Source organism: Eptatretus burgeri, chromosome 7 (assembly GCF_056783735.1).
Source record: "Eptatretus burgeri isolate ZD-2024b chromosome 7, Ebu_testis_v1, whole genome shotgun sequence".
Lineage (NCBI taxonomy): Eukaryota > Metazoa > Chordata > Myxini > Myxiniformes > Myxinidae > Eptatretus > Eptatretus burgeri.
The window spans coordinates 92,738,696-92,756,450 of record NC_140967.1 but is presented as its reverse complement, the minus strand read 5'-3'; the positions used below and the strand labels follow the sequence as shown (position 1 = coordinate 92,756,450).

The following is a 17,755-nucleotide window of genomic DNA, read 5'->3' as shown; positions in this document are numbered from 1 at the left end:
TTGATCAAATTCTCCAGAAGAGTTCTTGACTAAATCGGGAATTGATTTTTTCATAATTTTTTTCGTTGCCCAATTTGAACGAAACTTGATACTGCACACCGCAGGAGAATGGTGAGTAAGGTGGCCCTTAAATTTTTGCGCTATCGTGTACCGTTTTGGCTGGATTTTAGGAATATATATATATATATATATATATATATCTATATATATATATATATATATATGTTTATGCAAGATGAGTTTTATTAATATATAGATTGGGAGGCTACACGCAAAACCAATCTCCGATATTTGATGTGCTTACATCTTAGACAGTAGTTATATTTAGTGGTAGATTCTTTAACTATGTTTCTACCTTTATTTGCATGAATGTTGATGTTTGTTAATTCACGTTAAGAGAGAAAACAGGATGCCGACCAAAGTTGATAAGCGTTCGTTGCCCCGCCCAGCACATTAACATAATTTATCCTATCTGAGGCTGTTCACCACACCCACTTGCCGACAACTTCCAGTGTGATGTGAGGGTGGCTTCTGGATGGTTCATCCTTCATGGCTTATTGCGTTTCTTGGTGTGAGCTCGCAAACCGAACTCGAGGGTTTTTGTTCTGTTTGCTTTGATTTGATTTAAATCTTTCATGTTGTAGGGTGTGTGATGGACGTGTTGAATTCCGTGGGCAGGGCCATCATTCACACGCTCAGCAAGGCAAAACAGTGGATAATCCCCCCTAACCTTGAAATCTCGCGATGCATGAGAACACTGGATTTGATAATGTAGAAAAGATTAATAGGTCGGATCTGCGTTTGTACCTTGACCAAAATCTAATCAGCTGGTTCTTGTCACTGACCCAACTCATCCAATAGATTTTGTTTGAATCCGTCCATGACTGTCTGAGATATTATGCTGGAAATTATTGTTTTTGGGCCCATCTCTCAGTGGTGAAGAATCACTTGCAAATTTTTACAAATTCTCGTATCCAGATTTGGATCTGGATCCTGATCTTCACAAAAAACGAATCTATTCATCTTTGACACACACCGAACCTGTCCCCCAAGTTTCATTTGAATCCGTTGGCAACTTTTTGAAATATTGTGCTAAACTGTACTGTATATTGTTTTTGGCCCTATAAATGGTGAAGAATCACTTTTTCAAAAATCTCGTGTCTGGATCCGGATCTTCATTGAAACAATTCGTCCTTGTCACACACACCCACCCAGTCCATCAAATTTCATACATATGCATCCATAACTTTGAGATATCCTGCTCACAAACAGATGGGCAGACGGGTGAAAACATAACCTAAGTCGAGGCTCCTACAAGAGCTAACACACAGAACATATAACAAAGGGGGCAGCAGACAAAGAGGGGTGGGAGACAAAGCACAACAGAAGCAGGAGACAAAGCACAACAGTGGGGAACAGAGACATTAGGAGATCTGTGGAAGAGAGAAAAAGGAATGGGGTGCACAGGGTAAAAAAGATGGACACTACAGGGACTTTCTAGAGGGAAAGTAGGGAATTTGAAGAAGGTGGATTTGGGGTGGATTAACGGGGATCGAAAAGATCATGGTTTTGAATGGGGGAAGATATGAGATGGTGGTGAACAGCTGTTTTGAAGACCTGGAGGGAAGAGTGGGATTGAAGACAATGTGGGAGTTTGTTCCAGAGGTGGTTAAAAAAAAGAGGAATGAAAGAATGAAAATGAGCAGTGATTCTTGATTTTGGCAGTTTCAGCAGGTGTTTTTTGGCAGACCTTGAGCACCCTGAGGAAATATGGGGGGGGGGGGGGTAAATCACAGACAGAGCAGGTGGGGCAAGGCCAGAGAGGAGACGGTAGAAAACAGAAAGACCACCGACCCGCCTCTGGTGAGAGTGAGAGACCCAAAGACTCAGCTTCCTAGTGGGAGATACCAATTATCCCAAAAAGCCTTGGTTTCCACAGCGTGAAGCACAGCCAAGTGTGAGACAGGAGCACCAGCCCAGAGGGGAGAGCAGTACTCCATCAGACTGTGGACGAAAGCTTTGTAAATGGTTAAAAGCTCAGGCATGCCAAGGAAGGACTTTGCACAATGTAGGATACCCAGTCGGCAACTGGCTTTGGAGGCCAGCATTAAGATGTGACTTTCCCAGGAAAGTTTGTGGCAGATAGTGAGAACCAAAAGCTTGAATGAAAAGACTTCTTCAAGAGGATTGTTGAGGAAGTAGATGGGGAGGGGGGGTTCCGGACAGTCCTTTCAGAGAGACCTTGATGGTGTGAGATTTTTCAGGATTGAAGGCCATATTCCAAGTGTTTGACCTCCTTGTGATTTTTATCCAGGTCTGCAGAGAATGAAAAGGCTGCTATTTGCCGATCTGGGGGATGACAGATGGTACTGCAGAGGGTGGAGTCATCAACAAAGAGATGAAGAAGATTTTACAGAGAGTCAGAGAGATCATTGATGAACACCAGATAAAGAACAGGGCCCAGAACACTACCTTGAGAAACTCCAGCCTGGAGATGAGAAGAGGAGATGAGAGAATTCCATTAAGGGCTACACCTTGGCTGCGACAGGAGAGGAAGTCTGCGAGCCATGAGTGGAGATTGCCTTGGATACCATAGGAAGAGAGTTTGGGAAGCAGGGCAGGGTGCCAGACCGTATCGAAAGCTCGTGATATGTCTTGAGAGATGACTGATTTCATGTTTGGCATTCAGGATGTCCATTGTCTATCCATTGTTGGGAAAACAGAAGCAGCATGTCCAGGGTCGTGTGACCTGGTCTGAATCCAAATTCATGATCAGAAATCAGGCCATTGGAGAAGAGGAAGGATTTGATTTAAGAAGTGATGATGGATTCCATGACCTTGCTGATGATTGGGAGCAGGCTGATTGATCTGTCATTGCAGGGATCCGTTTTTCACCTTTTTTATGCAGAGTAGTAATGTTTGTTGATTTCTAAGCAGATGGCAGATGACCTTGAGAAAATGAGACGGTGAATAGAACAGAGAGAGGGTGAGCAAGAGCAGAGGAGCAAGTTTTTAGAACACGAGGGTCGATTCCATCTGGACCGGATGCAGAATCTGAGTCTAGGTTTGACAGCAAGCTCTTCACCTTGTCAGGAGAAAAGGACACAGAGTCCCGTAAGAGCTGGGTGTGACTGGGTAAAGTGGGCACAAAAAGTGATGGGTTTGGGATACAAGATTTAGAAGCAAACACAGAGTCTAGGCTTTCAACCTTTTTGTGTGCAGTGTCGGCTGTGCGGCCATTTGTGGTAAGGGAGGGGATGGAGGGTGAACATACACCAGAAACCGATTGGAGCAAAAGAAGAACAGCAGACATTTTCTGGGAAATTGGTCAAAGTCAAATCCAGAAGAGATAGAGTACCGTTGGCTGAGATCCGGATCGGGGGGTTGACAAATTGTGTCAGTCCCAATGAGTTGCAAAAATCCTTTGCTGAAGTGCCATAGCAGGTGAGAGAGGTACCCACACCCAGCCAACTGGCATGATGGCAATTGAAGTCACTGCATTTGAGGAAGAGAGAGTTGGGATGAGAGCATAGAAGTTGGTCCATTTTTTCGGTGAGCGAGATGTAAATGGTGTCATCACTGTTTGGTGGACGGTACAGTGCACATACAAACATGAGGTGGGAGTGGAAGGGAAGCCGTAGCCAGAGGTATTCCTGGAGATGTGAAGGAGTGAAGGCAGTGAATGAAGAGTGAGGAATAGTTTCTTTGATAAAGAGCAACTCCGCCTCCAGGAAGAGGCTCAGGTCCATCATACCGGAGGAGGGAGTAACCAAGGAGAGATACAAGGGAGTCAGAACATCTTGAAGGAGGAAAGTTTCTGTTAAGCAGATTATGTCTGGTTTGTCATTGGCAACCTGTATGGAAAGATCAGTCAGGTTAAAGTGAAGACTCCAGATGTTTGAAGTCCACACTGTGAAGGGAGAGAGGGGAGGAGGCTTTGTGTGCAGGGGAGGGGAGGGGGAGGGTAGTGTGAGGGAGGAGAGGTGGAGGTCGTGAGAGTTGTTGACAGTTGATGACAGATTGGAGAAGAGCTCGGGGAGAAGGAGAGATGGGGAGAGGACAAAGGACTCGGCGGTGAAGGGATGAGTAGCAGTGGGGAGTAATAAGAGATGGGGAAAAGGGAAGTGGGAGGTTGGAGGATGTGGAGGAATGAGCTGAAAAGGAGGGGTGAGGGGTAGAATTGAGGGAGAAGAGTGAGGGGGAAGAATTGAGGGATAAAAGTGTGGGGGAGCTTTTGAGAAGGGTGAGGGAGAAGCTTTGAGGGGTAAGAGAGGAAAGTTTGCTTTGAACAGTAAGGAAGTGGTTGATTTGCGAGGGAGGGAAGCTTTGAGGGAGAGGGAAGAAGATGGTAACAGGCATGCATAGCCATGGGGGAGGCGGCAGAAGGGATTGGTGGGGAGAGGGGAATGATGAGACGAGGTAGAGGTATTGTGGAGATGGGAGCGGGTGGGAGGAGAAACAAAAATTGAGGCATCGGGAAAAGGGGGAGGTGTGATGAGGATTGAGGTGGAGGGAAGAGTGGTAGGTCGCTTTGAGAAGGGGTAGTGGGGAGGGAGATCTGAAGGGGAGGGGCAAGGGGGAGATTTGAAGGGGAGGGGTGAGGGGGACAATTGAGGGAGAAATGTGTGGGGGAGCTTTTGAGAAGGATGAGGGGGAAGCTTGGGGGGGCAGAGTGAAGTTTGCTTTGAAGAGGGAAAAGGCGGCTGAATTGAGAGAGAAGGGTGAGAGGGAATCTTGGGGGGGAGGGGAGATGATGATAGCAGGAACAGTCATGGAGGGAGAAGGGGGGTGGGGAGAGGGGTCGGACAAGACTGGGTGATGGTGGTTGATGTGGGAGTGGGCAGGGGGAGGAACAAGATTTGAGGAGGTGGGAAGAGGGGGAGATGTGATGAGAGGAAAGAGAGCATGTTGGAGATATTGAGGAGTGTGCTGAATGAGAGTGTGAGACCTTTGAAAACCATGCGGTTTGGGATACCAGAGGAGGAACTGTTAGTAAGGCAGAGGACAATGGAGATATGCTGGGATGGGGGGGGAATGGCAGGAGTAAGGAGGAGGTATAGTAGGGAAGGAGTTAGGAGGTAGATTTAAGGAGGTGGGATGAATTTGCACTGAAGTTGGAAAAAAAAGAATGATAAATAATGGAAGATGAACAAGCATTGCAAAATGGGATTTTTTTTAATTTGTAGGTCAGAGATTCGTTTAAATCGATTGGAAGATGGATGGAGGGCAGAAGAATTGACAGAGTGGAGAAAGGAAGCGTTGTAACAGAAATAATTTTTCGACACGGGATGAAAGAGAGGTCGAATTAAACACAAGATTTTGAGGAAGAAGAACCGGGCAGAGAGGGGAAGTTGAAGCATTGTTAGACACCGTTGTTATTAATCATTTTTTCAAGATTCGGGAAAAGGGAGGAAGAGTAAAGGAGAAGTTTGAAAAGGTGGTGAAGGTGTGTGGTGAAAACCTTCATGATCAGAGTGGGATTGGCAGGGAAGGAGGAGGAGAAGGAAGAAGAAGAAGTCGATACAGGAAGTTACGTGGTTACGTGGGATTTTAGGTGAGAAAGGAAACGGTTGTTATTTTTGTTGTATTTTTTTATATTTTAAGACATGAAATAGAGGGTATAGTTGGGAATGATAGGGGGATGGAGGGAAAAGTGGTGAAAATAAAAATAAACACGATCACACACATAGACGGGTAGGCCTCAGGGAAACCCGGTAGGACAAGACTGCCAAATATTCACGAAACAGCAAGAGTTTTGAAACAAAACCGAACTCGGAACACACAGTAAACATGGAGGCAACAAAGTAACAGTCAAAATGCGACAAACAACAACCGGAAACTTATCTTTTATAAAGTTGGCAGAGACCCCTGGAGAGAACCAACCGTCGCTCAAAAACTGGAACCAGAAATCAAACGAGTACCACCAACCTGAGCTTGAGATCAGAGTTGTCCCTCTCTTCGGCAGATATCCATTCAAGGCTAACGAGCTCCACCCACCCAGAGCACCCAGTTTCAAGGTGCCAGGAACTCACCTACACCCTCTGCCTTTAGTAAGAAACAGGGTCGGCACGAGAAGCTCGGCAGTAGGATGTGGTTATGATAGGCTCTTTGAGGCGCTGTGCTCCATTTGGGACATTTCAGAGGAGATGGAGATGCCCAATCAACCAAACCAATCCCAGCACATTCTCCAACCCATTATGTTTGAAACGCGTGACAACATTAGATCCACCAACGCACTGCTAAAAGGACACAATTTCAAGTTGTTTTAAGGAAATCTAAGACTCCCCTAAAAGAACAAACTTTTAATCTGTGCAGAGAACATTGTATTCATGAGTAAAAATACATGTTAGTTGGGGGGAAAATAAGTGAATAGAATGAGATGTCGTTGGAATGTGCAATATAATGAATCATGGGTGCCTATTTGACTCACACTGTACGTTTATGAAGACAGCAGGAGATACCAGCGTTTTGTCTCCGAAATGTGCTTGGCACTTGTAATCCCCAGATTGTTCTTGCCCAATACCAGGAATCATCAAAGACTGTTTACGAACTCCTGAAGTTATCATTTTCATCAATCCATCATGGCTCAACGCATTCTGGAAAACCACGTGCATTATGGAGACAAGAAAGCATTTCAAGTTAGGCAACAACACGTACCAGTACAATCTCACCAAAAAGTTTAACAGGACTGTGATATGATCAATTGTAACGTCATGATCTTGCCTTGTCATTGTATGGTTCAGACAACTACAAGAATACTGGCACCATTCTTCAAGAGGGGCAGATGAATCATGGAGAACCCACTGGGCTGGCGGTCTGAAAGAAGACGAACAATCCTCCATTCTCCTCGAGAGATTGGTAGGCCCAGATGATGGAACAAAGCGGTGCTCCCGGAGAACCTTTTCCATCTTTTCACGAAAGACACCTGCAGTACTCCGGCCTGCCAGTCTCTCCTACTTTTTTTGTTGTTGTTGTTCTTCTTCTTCTTTTTCATCTTCTTGCATGGAATATAGATCCTTTCACTTTACTTCCACAAAATATTTCTGGGAATGACCGGCTGACGTCGGATAACTGATGCAGACAGTCTTTGGAGTGATGTGATGCCTAGGCTAAAACAACAACAATAACAACAACATTGAAACAAGATTGGAACAATGATGTTTTCTTATTTGACAAAAATCAATTGAGAAAGGAGAGTTACTAATGTCGCCCCTCCATTTCCAAAAGGAGGTTAACACATTTGTTTTGCACAGGGCAAATGAGAACTGCTAACCGAATACACAAATGCACTGCAAGGGTAGGCAAGTCAGAAATAGGGTACAGAGGGGAGGGGGCCAAAAGTGTATAAAAGCTCAGAAGTGAGTATAGGAGAGACATAATAAAATGAGGATGGAAGGATGAGAAAGAGAAAGAGAACGAGATAACTCAGGCCTGTTGGAAGGGTACTCGTGAAAGCTGAGAAGATCAAGTCGTCGAGAAAGGGGTTGGAAGAAAAAAATGGCTGCTTTCAACCGTGGTGATGAATAAACGAGCCTTTAGCACAGTGGAAGTTCCTTGGGGTTTTCATTTATTATTTTGTACGAGTACGGGCCCGTAGGGGCGGGCCCGAAGGGGCGTGCCCGGAGGTGAGTGCCAGTATGTGCAGCCCTCTCTCTCTCGCCCCCCTCTCTCGCCCTCCTCTCTCGCCCTCCTCTCTCGCCCCCCCTCTCTCTCTCCCTAGTTTCACTCTTTCTCTCTCCCCCCTCCTCTGTCCTCCTCCTATGTCCCTCCCCTCTCTTGCCCCCCCTCTCACCCCCTCTCTCGCCCTTCTCTCTCCCCCTCCTCTCTCCCTTTTCTTGCCCCCTCTCACCCCTCTCTTGCCCTTCTCTCCCCCTCTCTCTTGCCCCCTCTCTTTCCCTTCTCCTGCCCCCCTCTCACCCCTCTTGCCCCCCTCTCACCCCTCCTCTCTCCCTCCCCTCTCTTGCCACCCCCCTCTCACCCCCTCCTCTCTCCCCCTCCTCTGTTCCTCCTCCTCTCTCCCCCTCCTCTCCCCCCTCCTCTCTCCGCCCTCCTCTCTTGCCCCCCCTCTCACCCACTTCTCTCTCGTACCCTCCTCTCTCTGTAAATGTATTCACAAATGTCTACCAAGCACAACGATTAATTCCAACCTTGGGATTAATTAATAATTTGAATAATAATCAAACCTTGGGAGTAAATAATTAAATAATAATCAAACCTTGGGCTTAATTAATTAATTCAACCCTTGGGAAAGAACAGCTTTCAAACCTTGGGAGACACTTGGGAAACAGCTGAAATGGATGAGGAAGAACGATATCAAACTTTGAAAAGGCACATACCCAGGTCCCCAGTGTCGATTGTGACGTCATACCAAACGAAGAATTGACGTCAATCCTTAAAAAAATAATAATAATAATTAAATAACCATTAATTGTGACGTCATTCGTGATGTCATCGCACCGTGTCCTGTCATTGGTTCACAGATACATGGCCGTAACTTGGGAACTGCTTGTCCGATTGATATCAAACCTTGAAAAGGCAAATCCGCGGGGCCCCGGCAATATTCCTGGCAAGTTTCAATCCGATCGGACCGGTGGTCGTCTGGTTATTAATAATTTGGGGAAAAATGGCATGATAAGGTGAGAAGGTGGAACGACACCTTCAGCTGCCATATATACACCTTTTCAACACTGAAAAAGCAGTAAAATGGCCGTAACTTGGGAACCGCTCGTCCGATCGATATCAAACCTCGAAAAGGCACATCCGCGGGTCCCCGGCAATATTCCTGGCAAGTTTCAATGAGATCGGACTGGCGGTCGTTGAGAAACGGCAGTTGCAGACAGACAAACAGACAGACAGACAGACAGACAGACAAACAGACAGACAGACAGACAAACAGACAGACACACACACACACACACACACACACAGATTGCTGGAATTATAGATAGATGCAGCCTGTGGCTGATTGTTGTATCCTTGCTGGTTGTGCAGCTATGCCACTGATGCAGTCAGTGCTCCCTCTCTCCACTGGTGGTACTAATTTTGCTGACCTCAGAAGGATGACAAGCTGAGTCAACCCACCTGGTGTTATTTAACAGCATTACAGGGGCTCAAACTCAAGACCCTAAGATCTTCAAGCAGCCACCTTAACCATTAAGATAACACCACGTTTTCCCTGGGGGTGTTGGCAACACACAATGCTGTGCAACAGGTTCCATCAGAAGAGCCCTGAAGATGTTCAAGGCACATGAAGTGCCATAGTGGCAATATGATCTTTCAGAGAGTGATAAATCCATTGAGTGCCAAGGCAAATAGGTTGGTGCAGTGGATCTAAGTGAAAGAGCTTTGGGAGCATAGATGGCATATAAAATTGCACAGTCAAACCCCAGATTTGTGTGGAATGCCAAAAACATCGCCGAACCAAAACCACCACTTCAACGCTCGTGCAAGACTAAGCACCCACCGCTCTGACCAGAGCTGCCAGATGAACAAACTGAGAGAGAGTTTGACATGACTCCCCTCCTCTCCATCCTACTCGTATTCTGTTTCAATTTTACCACCGGTGTCTCCTTCACTGCTTAACTCGCTCCAAATCCCTTTAAAAGATGCTTTACCCTTCATCCAACTCCAACTCACCTGCCAACTGGTGCAGGTACATCCCATCAATTATCCTTATCTTTTCTGCCGTTAACTCATCTGGTTTGACCATTTCGCTTTTGTTGGTGACTGGTGACAGAAAATTATAGAAGTAAGAGTAAATTAAAAATTACCGGAATTGAAAATATTTCTCCCTATTTGTTTTGACACCAAAAAAAAAAAACACTTTGTGTCAAAGGCGTTGCTTTTCATCGAAAGGAAGATCGAAAGGAAGCTAAACCAACAGAGGAAGGGTTGAATAGCAGCATTCTCGCTCATCTCATCCAGCTGTGATTTCCAATCTAACTTGGGTAGTCATCCTGATCCCTATCAGGCAGGACATTGCGTGAGGCTATCCTTCAGCGGCATTGCTAATCTGGTTGTGGGATAGCATTCACTCGTCGACAGTAAAGATACCACTGCACCATTGTGTGCCGGTGTCATGGCCAAATTCTAAATTCCTTCTTTGTTTGAGGGCAGTTTCATCAGCAATCTACTCTGGAGTAGCAATCTGTACAGCGTGAATTCTCACCCATTAATGTTTATGATCAGCTGGGGGAACCCTACTACCCTCCCGATTGGTATAAAGCAACAAGCCAACAGAAGTGCTAAACAATTATTGAAGATCCCCGAATGAGAATTTCTGAGACTTCTTTTGAAGGTGTAAAATGTAGAAGCCAACCAAAGACACATCCAGCTGTGGCAACGATGAAGTAGGCTTGCAAATATTACTACTGCTATGAAGCTGACCGAAGCTGTCATAAATCCTCTGTTTGGACTTGTGACTTTTATTAACTCCGCGACCAAGGGTGAAGGAGGTTATGGTTTCACCCGTCTGTCTGTGTGCAAGATATCTCAAAAAGTTGTGGATGGTTCCAGATGAAATTTTTGGTGTGTGACAAGGACGAACTGATTAGATTTTGGTGAAGATCCGGATCCGGATCTGACTACTAGAATTTTTTAAGTGATTCTTCACCATTGAGAGATCGAGCCAAAAACGATACATAGCATGATATCTCAAAAATTTGTGGACGGAACTTGGTGGACAGGTTGGGTGTGCGGCAAGAAAGAAATGATTCAATTTTGGTGAAGATCCGAATCTGGATCCGTATCCGATAATTTTTTTTCGTGATTTCTCACCATTGAGAGATGGGGCGAAACTAATTTTCAGCACGGTATCTCAAAAAGTTTTGGACGGATTCGGATGAAACTTGGTGGACATGTTCGGTGTGTGACCATGACAAATTAATTCGATTTTGTTGAAGATCCGAATCCGGCTGTGGATGCGAGAATTATTTAATTTTTTGAAGTGATTTATTCACCATTGAGAGATTGGGCCAAAAACGATATATCGGATGATATTTCAAAAATGTATTGGGCCCGATATGTTCTTGTGAATCAGGCATTACGTGGGGGAGGTATGCGCTCTACCGAGTGGCCTTCTAGTTTTTACATGTAATCTCTATCAAACTAAAATATGTAATTTGGTGTCTGTTTGTGTGTCGTTTTTACCATGATACATTCGGTCGTTACTTAACCAATCTCGACCAAACTTGACTAAGGTTCACACGATAGAGGTTATAGTGACTTCATTCTCTCCCACAACCCACCTCCCAAAGGCAGTTTTCCATCTTGGGCGAAATTTGTGTTAAGGTGTATATCCATCTTAAGATAGCTAATCATTGCATCATTCCAAGGCCACTTCTAATAACAAAAGTAATAACAACACTTATAAAAAGAATGTTATTACAAAACAATATTAATAGTAATAATATTCCCCCTCTCCAAGGGGTTTTTCCTCCTTGGACAAATGCCATGTTAACATGCAAGAATAAATAGCCTAACGTGGCATTTTGTGGGGCACTCCTATCGGAAGCGAAAACATTGTAAACCACAAACATGAATGATTACCTTTTTAAACAGTCACTGCTGCTGTTTCACTAAACTGAAAGGGAGGAAACCTGACATTCTTGAGGCCAGAACTTCGATCTCCTGCCATCTATATACCCCAGAGAGGACAATAACATGACCCTTCCTGTCGCTCTTATAAGGAGTGAGTGTACTAATGCAGGGGTTTTCATTAAAAAAAAAAAAAACGTAACCCTATTCAACTTATGTAAAAAATGTTTTTATTATTAATACAACTCATGCAGTTAATTTTTAATTGAACAAAGGATCTTCATTGTGGAGTCTTACTTTGCCACATCATCATTTAAAAACAGACAAGATTCAGAAAGAAATTCGACACCAGATTAGCCCCAGATAAGTCTGCTATTTTTGGATTGATAGAGGTTTTAGTCCCATGGGACAGTACAAAATCTTAACTGCTCAAAGTCTGGTCACCCAAGGACTGCAAGATCATGAGAAAACATTGAGGCGGTCCATGAAGCAGCTCTGAGGAGCCCCAGGAAATCGCTGTGTCATCGATCTCAATAATTGAATTAATCTTTCTCAAGTACAGTATACAAAGAATTCTGAAGCAGGAACTAAAAATGGACCCGCATCACATACGAGTGAAGCAAAAACTACCAGACAATGATAAACAACTTCGTGTGATGATGTGTGAATGGTTTGAGGACAAAATGCGGAGGGATCCACATTTTCTGAGTCCAGTAATGTGTGGTTTTCTGACGAGGTCCACTTTCTTTTAAGTGGTCATATTAACTCTAAAAACAACGTGGTTTAGGGTACTAGTTCTCCTGATGAAGTTCTTGAAAGGCCGTTGCACAGCCAGAAGTGCACTGCATGGGTTTCCATAAGCAAATGTGGCATCATTGGGTCTTTCTGGTTTCAAGATGAAATAGGGAAATCATTAACTGTAACCACTGAATGGTATTTGAAAGATATCCAGAAGTTCTGGGTTGTATTAGCGAGGAAGCGCCACATCGACAGGGCTGTGCAATGGTTTCAGCAAGATGGGCCCACATTCCACTCTTCCAACAGATCAATGCAGTGGCGACAACAGAAATTCAATGATCGAATCGTCTCTGGAAGGACAGATGTTGAATGGGTGCCCCATTCTCCAGACATCAACCCACCTCACTTCTATCTTTGGGGTTACCTGAAGGATAGAGTGCAACGGGGAGACCTCAGACTATTGACAACCTCACAAATGCAATTGCTACCAACATCAAAGTTATTCCGGTTCAGGAATGCAGCCGAGTGATCGACAACTTCACCAGGAGGATCCATTTGTGCCTGCTGCAGCAGGGCAGCCATTTAGAACGGGTTTTGTGAACTGTCTTCTGAAATCACTGGTGTCATTTTTGTGTTACTTTATTCTACATATTATAAAGACTCTTATGTATAAGTTTCATCTTGTTTCAATTGAAAAATAAAAAATTATAAAAATAACTTTGCATTGCAGAAACAACACTTGTGTGAAGTTTCCCCTCAATTTGTCCAGCCGTTCTGGAGAAGATTCTTTTTTATAGGTTTTAGGGTAAATCCAATATGGCTGACAAACCATGTGACCAATGACATCATGTGTGTGAACCTTTTGTTCCTCATGGACAGGCGGTCATACGTGTAAAGTTTCACCTTGATCTGTTCAACCATTTCAGAAAATAAGATTTTTGAAGGTTTTTTGAAAAAAAACAATATCGCTGCCAAATCACGTGACCAATGACGTCAAGAAATTATTTTCCGTGGACCATTTTATCCCTAGATGACCCTCAAAAATTTTCATACTGATTGGATGTGGCGTCCTACATATGCGATTATGACGTCATAACGAGGGCACCTATGATGTCATCAAAAATCACACTCATATACTTGCTATGTGCCAAGTTTCAATTTCTTCCTTGGTACCTTTTCAGAGATAGAGGTCCAAAATTGTTCTGTTTTTCCAATATGGCCGCCATACCACGTCACCTATGACGTCATAATTATCATGAAAACATTCACACCAACAGTGAAAATTTAGTCTCAATCCGATAAGCAGTTGCGGAGAAAAACACGAAAGTTCTGTGCAGACAAACAGACAGACAAACAGACAGACAAACAGAAAAACAGCCAAACAAACAGACCCAATGCAATACCCTTTCTGAATCCCTCGACGAGGGTAGTAAATAAATTTTTGAAGAATTTTTTTTGAACAAGGTTTTATTTGAAGAATCACCAAACAAGAAGCTAAGGGAATAAAAAAAAAAATTTGGGTTTACAGGAAATTGTAATAAAAATAAAATTCAACATGGAAAATATAATCTGCACCATTGCAAAGATTAAACAAATATGAACATTATAATAAAGTACCGTATCTAATTCAACAATGCAGATAAACATACTGTTGTGGATCTGCAAAACCGCATGTCAAGAAGGCAATGGCACCCAACATACGGTGATCCCCAGGTAGCTATTTCATTAGTCTTCGTGTAGTCAGTCATCCCCCATGTGTAGTGGATTAACGGGACGAAGTGTGTTGCATGGGGCTCGGAGTTAGGTCGAATAAATATCTCTGATTCATACTCTGACCCCTACTCTAACCCTGTCCTTTGAGCCAATGTACATAACAAGCAGGCAAGCATACAAGCCATTCAACAGGCAATTGTTTATAAACACACCGCGATGCCTCCCGTGGCTCGGATCATCACCATCCTCATTGCACACAAGACAATCTGGCCCAGGAATCTGCACGTCATTATTTCATTCAAATCTGTTCGCAAATTCCCAACCGGCACCTCGCTCACCAAACCTCACCACTTTGACCACAAACACCTCCTGCACACGGGAAAAATATTCCCGTACCCCCTCGTACCTCTGCATTGCTACAATTTGCCACTCTATTTTGAGGAGCACCGCGCGCCATCGAATTGTCCTCGGCACTGCTCAATGCTTGACCACACAACAGACGCCAATAGCTCCACCGCATCTCACCGGGAACATCCCAGGTGAGCTTCCGGAATTGTTGCAACCCTCATCCAGTCGACAGACCACGGCAAGACCCAAAGCAATGAGGAGGGGTCACGGGAAAGGCGATCCGGGAGTTTGGTTTGGGTCCCGGGTGTGCATTTTGGCTCATGAATGAGCCCGTGGGTGGCGAAGAAAGTCTGCTGCCATCCGACATACAGACTACACTCGGTGCACATCAGGGCCGAGGTGCCAGCTCAGGGAGCATGCCTCCATGTTAAATCAGGAGCTCTGAGCCGTGCCGAAGCTGATCGGCATCTGAGCCGGTTTCCGGTCCCAGAGCCTGGTGGGGCGTGGCTAGGGCCGCTGTGGCCAAATAGAGGAGCAGGATTTGGGCCACAACACGTCGTTTTCCAGTACTTGCCCCATCCTTCGTCTGGGGCTTATAAAAGGGGGTAGCACAGAGCCATTAAGCATGCTTCTTCTTAGAGAGCTTCTTCTTCTTCAATAACCTGATCCGAGGCGACTGCCATCTTTCGAGACTCCCTGCTGTGCTGTCGAAGTCCCGCCACCCCCGCACAGCCAGATGGACCAGTGTGGAGTGCATGTTGCCACGAGCCCCAGCGAATAAATAGGCAGGAGATAACGTGCCTTATCCCAACATGGGAATCCTCAGGCTGAGCGTCCCACAGAGGTACACGCTACACATACAGACCTTTACATGGCTATGCTAGGGATCTTTCTCCTCAAGCATCTATTCTCCTCTCTCTCTATCCACTCCTCTTTCCCATCTTCTGTGGATGCACAAAGAAGAACGTTACTGACTTGCAATCCCATTTTCCTCTGGCACGACACCACACCACTCACGTCGCCTACATAGCACCTCCCCACTCCCACACCATAGACACCAGTATCTTTCCAAATGTCCCTCCATATGCGTCAGAGACCACGTTGGTCAGCCGACTACACCAGGTATTTGGAGGGTGCTCATCCTCACCTTTCTCTCTCTCTTGGCTCTCTAACTTGTGTGTGTGCGTGTGTGTGATGGTGCCTGTCCTATATTAAATAAGATTGAAGAAGATAGTTGAGATAATCCTGCTCTGTATCTCTTTTACAAGTTGGCTTTTGCCAAACCCCACAAATCCCTTGCTATCCCCTGCTGTACATCAAATAAAACGCCCTTTAATGTGCCCCATACTTTTCCTTGCTTGGTTATAAATAAATGCATTGTATAGAAATATTCCCAGCTCGTTTTCGTGTTTTCTGCCATTGGTCCAGCATGGCCTGCACCCTCGTTTAGCCGGGATGTTATTCCCCAATGATCTATTTCCTAGCCAGAACGTGCATAGCAGTTCCGCTCGGCTGCATTTGATCTGGTAAGGTGATCCGGTTTGAGCAAGTGCATACCAAGGGTGTGTTTCCCGGTAATTAGATCACGTGACCTTCAGGTAAACGGTATTAATTAGACAGAGGACCCAAAGTCACGTGGTCGAGTTATTGACGTTCACGGTCGATTAGCGATCTGCCACGTCACAAAGTTATTCATGTGTGATTGCCTGCGTTTCCGGAGAGTCTGGTGGGAACCTGAGTTAGTTCACCCCTCATGGTGTTCGCCCCTGACCCCGGGTCCGCAACAATACAATAGAACAGATAGTTCAGTAGTCATTAAACAGTCCAGTAAACATTAAAAGTCAAAATGGAAGATTAAAATGAAAACAAGAATAAGGATATAAACTTACACTACACAGGATTGAAAACTCATAATTAAAAGCACAAAAGTACCATGATCAGAGAAAAAAAAAACATATACAACACTAAAAATGTACGATGACTTGAGGTTGCATGAGCAGAATTTTAAAAATAACTGAAATGTGAGTGTTCAGCAGTCAAACAAGGATAGGAATGGGGGATTGTTTATAGCGATGTCTGAGTTTGTGGAATATCAATTTCTTTAGAGTTTCCCAGATTATGTCCTAATATAGTAATTGTCGGAATTGAGGGAAAAGGTGTCAATGACGTTTGGAAACAAAAACAGATTTGGCAAATTATCTGAAAAAGGCGACGATTAGCGAAGGAATCAATATTATAAGTGCATATACAAGGAGCTGATACTCGAGATCCCCCACCTTTTGGGGGGTATGAGGAATAGATCTGTGTAACATGAAAGCTAAATCTTGAACGTTTTTTGAAATATCATGTACTCAAGCCAAGTTACCAAGATGGTTGCCATGGTAACATAATTCAGCCAATCACAGCCGTGGATCTCATCAGGTTGCGATAATGTCATGAGGAATAGATATCTGCAATATGAAAGCTAAATGTTCAACGGTTTTTGAAATATCGCGTGCACAAAAGTACATGGATGGATGGTTGGTCAGTCGGTCGGGTGAATGGTCACACAGTGCTCATTTTAATGTCCCCCATCCACAACCTTGTCGGAGTGGCGGGGGACAAAATGGTCAATATCGGAAAGGTGATTTGAAAAAGTGATCATTCGCAATGCTTTCTTTTGAACCAACTCAGTATCTCCAACTTGGGAAGTCATGAGACCTGAACTCCATATAGGTGCTCCAAATTATAAGATGGGGGTGGATTGAACCATTGCTTGAGTTTGTTAATAAACAACATCAACTTGTCAAGACGTACTGTATATCTGCAAAATATTTCCACAATATGCAATAATCAAAGCAATAGCGATAATCACTATTTATAGACATAATTGCAACACAATCACAGCACATATTTACTTTGCTTGCCTGAAGAGCAAGTAGGTAGGTATGTTCACTGCATATAGAGAGTCTACACCCCTTTCAAAATTTTCACCTTTTGCTGTCTTTTCGCCTGGAATTAAATTACATTAAATCAGACATTTTCCACCTTAACTTAGACATCGTAACCCACAACTTCCACATGAAAAAACAAATTCTACATATTTCAGAAAATTAATTAAAAATACAAAACTAGAATTTCATGGTGGAATAAGTGTCCACCTCCACCCCCTCCCCCCTCCCCTTTATAATAGCAATTGTAAATTAGCTTGGGTGTAATGAATCACTTTCAAAATCACACACCAAGTTAATTGGCTTCCACCTATGTTAAATTATAGTGATTCTAATTATTTCAGAATAAAATCAGCTGTTTCTGGAGGTTTCCTCTACTGGGTAGTGTATTTTACAGCAAAGACTCAACCATGAAACCCCAGGGAGCTTTAAAAAGACCTCCAAGATAAAGTTGTGGAAAGGCACAGATCAGGGGATGGGTATAAAAATAT

General features: G+C 44.2%; 1 protein-coding gene across 4 annotated transcripts in view; it reads right to left on the bottom strand.

Annotated features, from left to right (window-relative positions):
- LOC147023805 (cell surface glycoprotein MUC18-like) overlaps positions 1-17,755 on the bottom strand; it is a 142,180-nt gene that overhangs the window by 81,169 nt on the left and 43,256 nt on the right. For all 4 annotated transcript variants that reach the window (XM_085889621.1, XM_085889618.1, XM_085889620.1 and 1 more), the window contains one exon: positions 6,431-6,596. In XM_085889621.1, the coding sequence (XP_085745747.1) occupies positions 6,431-6,596 (166 nt within the window). The remainder of the gene's footprint in view (positions 1-6,430; positions 6,597-17,755) is intronic.